Source organism: Cryptomeria japonica, unplaced genomic scaffold, assembly GCF_030272615.1.
Source record: "Cryptomeria japonica unplaced genomic scaffold, Sugi_1.0 HiC_scaffold_110, whole genome shotgun sequence".
In the NCBI taxonomy this organism is placed as follows: domain Eukaryota; kingdom Viridiplantae; phylum Streptophyta; class Pinopsida; order Cupressales; family Cupressaceae; genus Cryptomeria; species Cryptomeria japonica.
Window position 1 is genome coordinate 406,931 of NW_026728932.1, and position 5,988 is coordinate 412,918.

The window sequence follows — 5,988 nt, forward strand, 5'->3', positions numbered from 1 at the left end:
CATTTTCCTTTCATTAATTGTAGACAAAAGATGACGATTCCATTCATTCAGTTGTATACAGAAGATCCGACAAAATTAATTACTGTACTTTTCCATGCATTCAATGGCAGGGACCCGGGATATGACAAAATTTACTGCGGTTACCTTTTCCAGTCGTTCAATAATACACGGCAATCCCAACACAAAGATGTTTAAGCGAACCAAGGGATTTCTTTAGCTTTTTTCTTACCTGATCTCTGATCAATTCTTTTTATTGAAAGCATAGATATACGCATTTTATTTTGCGAAAGATATGGAAGCTACGGTTTCATATAGCAAAGTTGCACTTGCAATCATTACAATATCATGCGGCCTCTTATGTTTGATCGCCTATCCTACAATGGCGTGCCCGCTAACCGACAGAAATGTTCTCCTGGATTTTAAGGCAGATCTTGCAGATGAGGATAAAAGGCTTAGTTCCTGGCACGGATTGAATTGCTGCACTTGGAGTGGAGTTGGCTGTAACTTCGGCACAGGCCATGTTTCTCTACTCGATTTGAATGGATACAATTTGGAGGGTGACATCCATTCATCGCTGTTTGAGCTTGCAGAGTTAGAGCACCTCGATCTCAGTGATAACTACTTTCAAGGTAACATCACTCCCCATATTGGAATGTTGAAGAAACTCAGTTTTCTTGCTTTGTCAGATGCTGGTGATGCAAATGAATTTTATGTGAGTTTGGAAAGCTTATCAAATCTAGTGAGCTTGGAATACCTCGTTCTGGATGGACTAAATATCTCTGTAGGCAAGGAGAGCGCCGAAGCTGTTGGCAGTCTACGGAACCTTCAAGAACTCAGCATGTCTGGGTGTGGGCTTAGCGGACCAATTCCCAATTCCCTTGTCAAACTCACTTCTCTCCTTCATCTCGATCTTTCAAGGAATTCTTTGTTAGCCCAAATACCTGCTTGGTTTGAAAATGTGACTGCCCACTTGCTCTCACTTGATCTTTCTGACAATTACAATCTTGGAGGAGACATTTCTTTTATTGGACAACAAATTTCACCATCACTGACTAGAATTATTCTTTCACGGACAGCTGTGGAGGGTGAAATTCCATCTGCTATAGGGAACGTTTCATCCTTGGAGAGTCTTCATCTGTTCAATACTAGAATTGAAGGTAAAATTCCTCTGTCCATCGCCAATCTCTCTAAACTTTTTTCTTTGGATCTGTCCCACAACAACTTAAGAGGATCAATCCCACCTTCGTTGGGATCACTTTCTTCCCTTTCATATCTTGACCTCAGTTACAACCAATTTAATGGAGCAATTCCTCGCACAATTTCAGATCTTGTTAGCTTAAAACACCTTTGGCTGGACTCTAATGGGTTAAGTGGTTCCATATCCCTTTCTCTCTTAGATAATCTAACTAGACTTGAATATCTGTTCCTTTCCAATAATCACCTAACCGTGAGTAGTGATTCACCCTGGATCCCACAGTTTAGAAACCTCCAGGCTCTGCGATTATCTTCCTGCAATTTAGATAGAATTCCACCGTTTCTAGTAACCCAATATGGCATGATAGAGCTGGACCTATCCGCTAACAGAATTGCAACAGATATTCCGTCCTGGATTTGGGACTTAACCAGTCTTTATTATTTGAACCTTAGCTGTAACCAATTAACAGGTTCTCTGCCATCTAGTCTAACATCCATGACTCTTATGTATCTGGATTTGCACAATAACAGCTTAGAAGGTCCTCTTCCTCTTCCTCCTGATGCTCATCTTTTGGACCTGTCGGGGAATCAGTTTAATGGTTCTATTCCTGCTGATACGGGTGCATATCTTTCAAATTCGTGGTATTTATCCTTGTCTAGGAATAATCTCAGTGGAGCCATTCCAGATTCTATTTGCACTCCAGAGTTGCAGGTTCTTGACCTGTCAAGTAATATGCTGAGCAATATGATTCCTCCCCATTTGATAAGGAAATGTTCTTCTCTCAATGTTCTAGATTTGGCGGAAAATCATCTAGAAGGTAAAATGCCAGCAGAATGGGGCAACCTGAAAGAGATTAATACATTGAAGCTCGCTGGTAATAAGTTGAGAGGACTTCTTCCGTCTTCGCTTTCAAAATGCCACACTCTGCAAGTATTGGATTTGGGAAATAACAAGTTACAAGGCACCATTCCCCATTGGATTGGGAAGCTATCACAACTGCACGTGTTGGTGTTAAGGTCTAATCATTTCCATGGCAGTGTCCCACGCCAGGTGATCGACCTTTCAAATCTTCAAATTCTGGACCTTTCACACAACCGCCTTTCAGGACCTATTCCGAGCAACCTTACAAACTTGCTTGCAATGGTCAATGAATCACAGAGTAATCCAAACCATTTGGAAAAATATACTTTAGATGGTGCAATATATACAAATAAAATTGTAATGTCGTGGAAAGGTGGGGATGGTGAGTTTGTGAAAGTTCTTTTCATTCTTAAATGTATTGATCTTTCAAATAACAATTTATCGGGGAACATTCCTCTCAAAATGGGATCCCTTAAGGGCTTGATAGTCCTTAACCTTTCAAGGAATCATCTCAGTGGCCCAATCCCAAAAACATTGGGAGACATGGATCAGCTAGAGTCTCTGGACCTCTCGATAAACAGGTTGAATGGCAAAATTCCCTTGGAACTTCAGTTGCTGACTTATTTGGAGTTCTTGAATCTATCTTACAACATGCTTGATGGAAAAGTACCCCACGGAGGGCAGTTTCTGACCTTTGGGGAGTCATCCTACTTAGGCAATCCTAAGCTAAGTGAGATTCCATTTACCAATACAACAGTCTGCAACAACTCTTCTGGATATGACAACTGCACAAGTATTGAGACAATTGGTGTAGAAAATTCAGATGCTGAAATGAAAGGGTGGGCCATCGGACTTGGATTGAGTTATAGTTTGGGATTCTCTATTGTGATTGGAATATTGTGTTTCAATAACAGGATAAGAAAGAGAGTCTTCAATTTGTATGATGATGCAGTTTTAGCTGTTGATCGGTGTATAACAGGGAATAAGTGAAAGTAGATACCTTTATACAGAGGGTTGGGTTACTATATATGGACAAAATTTCTCTTAGTATATGGCCACTGCAACTTTGTAAGCATGAGGTGAGCTAGAAATTGCTGGTGCTACTGATGTCGTAAACATTTCAATGCGTCCTAATATATGTAATTTAAATTACTGTTTAGAATTTATTTTGATGTGTAAAAGGTTATTGTAAGGGATAAAATTATATACTTATATGTTTCTAAAGTTATTTTATTAGTTCTTGCGTTGTTGGATTCAATCTGTTTTATAAGCTGGTCAATCATTTTACAGTATAATACAGTTTTAATTTTCACTCATATTTTTATAATTAGAAAAAAATCTTTTATCTGTTATTCTATTGATCACAGTCATTGCATAATTCATTTTTTATTTTCTTTATTTTATGAAAGTTTGAATTATTTACAACCATAACATAATTTTTTTCTATTTCCATAATTGCGAATGCTCATTGAATTCTGAAAAAATGTAGAGAACTTTTTTCATTGAATGCACATTGTCACGGATCTTATAGGTTGAGTGCATATTGAATGCATAGGATATTCTCGAGCCACTCATTCAGTACTATCTGATTAGCCTCCTTAATTAGTAATATTTTGTATATTCCGAAACCTGCTTTTCTAAGCTCTAAGAAAATCAGCATTGCGGCCTATAGAAAAGAGCATTACTTTACTGACGTGAGTATTTTGAGAAGTTCTTTGTTCTGTAATGGAGGGAATTTTTATCTGAAATTTCTTTTTAATGGTTTGGCTTGACCCTTGGCCAGGCTTGTTAAGTAAGCTATGTTAGCTGGTTTATGCAGGGAAGCAAAGCTAATGGACATCGACGGGTAATGCCAAATTCATGAAAAGAAAGGCTGACGCACAGAAGATATACATATTTAATGTTTTGCTGAGATATTTATTCTTAAGTCCCCTAAACTATTGAAGCTATTCTGCACTATTCTGTGGATTAAGATTTCCATATATGTGTGTCTTGAGTTTGTTGTTGTGGTATTCTTGTTGTTTGTGTAAGAGTTCTGGACTTGCTATCTGGTTTTTAATTTTTTCAAAGTTTGCATATAAATCTGAAATTATTTATTAAGGATATTTCACTCCCATAAGGGTTGCCATGTAAATCTTTTTGAGTTTTGTATGCATACTGTTTCGTTTACCTCTATAATGTTGTTGGATAGGTTTTGCAAATGTTGTTGACGTTTTTCAGATCATTTAGTCTTAAATTTCTTTATCCCAGTAAATTGGTTGTTTGTAATAGAGGTCAAAATCCCCAACAAAATTAAATCTATCGGGAATTGCAAGCCATGTGAGCTTCCGAAATGAAATAGGTGAGGCCGGAGCACAGGGGGAAGATGGATTAACATCAATAAAGAGATCATCTATAACTTATAAGAAAACCTTCACTCGAACTCTGGATGAAGCCTTAACATCTATCATGAATAAAAAATTCAATGTGTCATAAATACATGTTGACAATAAACCAAGAGAGCTAAGGTCTACAGCATTTTCTTCAAATGAACAGAAGATGACATGAAACAAAAGTACTTGAATCATACTGCATGCAGGGAGTATGCAAATATCCATCAGGCTTTTAGAAGGTAGATGTTTCTTGATAGAGAGAGGTACAGTTGGAACATGATTCAAAGTTTGGAAATATTAGATACCTTTAGATGAGACGATGCAACCAACTGTTGACACATGGTGTGCCCACCAATACATAGTATGTAATAAAGACAAGTTCGGCAAACTTAAGATTGTGCAGAACAGAGAGCCTTTAACAAGGGAAAGCTGAAGAAAGAGAAAATGCTGAACGTTACCGAGGAAGATGTAGAAGATTGAGCAGACTTACGACCATATTGTCTCAGGTATATAACTAACCGATTTTGATTGAATTTAACTCTTTATGATATTGCATAGAAAGAAAGTTAGGGGAACTATTGAGGCATGAAGAATTTGGAAAATGTTTGTAGAATGGTTGGTGAATCTCTCCAGTTAAAGAGATGTGTTTCATGCAAATTCTAAAAACTGTTTATAAATGTATGTTTTTGCAATTCTAATAACTTTGCGCAACCATTATAATATCATAGTTGCAGGAACCTTCACAAAATCATGATTTAATCCATTTTATTGCTGCTTGGCCTTGACGCCTTTTTTCCCTGAAAAATTTGCATTTTCATGCAATTAATTGGGCAAATCCATTTTTGATGTATTTTTTAATCATGATCTAATTGTGGAAAGATTAAAACTTTCCAAATTTATAAATTATACTTTTTAGGTTGGAAAAAACATTTGCGGGTCTTTTTTTTCTCATTTTTTTGGAACTTTACTCTAACCTGAATTTAACGTGAATTTAACCTGAATTTTCCCCTATTCAATTCAATTAATAGAATTTTTAATTTTTAATCTTTTGGTTTGCCAATTTATTCCCAAGAAATTTCGCTACCACTATACTTTATGCCAAAAGTTGAATGATTTACTCAAAATTTGTCAATTTGCAAATCTAAATTCGAATTTGAAAAGAATTAACCAGTTAGGAAAACATGGCCAATAAAATCCACCATATAGAAGGTAACGAATAAAAGGAAAACTTTTGGAAGAACTTTGTCTTTCTAATGAAATACTAGGTACAGTATTGATTGTTTCAGCAAGGGAGTGGAGGCAAGAGAACTATGGTTCTGCATTTACTCTAAAGATGTAAATTAATGAACTAGCATTCACATGTAGACCAAGATTTGTATTTCATTTTGTGCATGTGTAAGAAATATTTCATCTGTTTCAAAATTCTAATATTTCATGTGTGAGAAATCGTTCAGATCATTTTTTGCAAATTTGATGACAAATGCCACTTTATTTTCATATCTAAGTGTTTATAAAGTATAATGTTTATAATGAGAAATCGATAATTAATCTCAAGTCTTT

The 5,988-nt window shown here is 36.2% G+C and overlaps 1 protein-coding gene across 1 annotated transcript; it reads left to right on the plus strand.

Annotated features, from left to right (window-relative positions):
• The first annotated feature begins 211 nt into the window (after positions 1 to 211).
• LOC131045175 (receptor-like protein 7) lies at positions 212 to 4,142 on the plus strand. Its single transcript, XM_057978713.1, has 2 exons — positions 212 to 3,135; positions 3,876 to 4,142. Exon 1 carries the CDS (start codon positions 293 to 295, stop codon positions 3,044 to 3,046), a length of 2,754 nt encoding a protein of 917 aa, XP_057834696.1. The 5' UTR covers positions 212 to 292; the 3' UTR covers positions 3,047 to 3,135; positions 3,876 to 4,142.
• The last annotated feature ends 1,846 nt before the right edge of the window (positions 4,143 to 5,988 follow it).

Coding starts and splice junctions, on each gene's coding strand:
- LOC131045175 (XM_057978713.1), top strand. CDS start 293: ATGGAAGCTACGGTTTCATATAGCAAAGTTGCACTTGCAATCATTACA.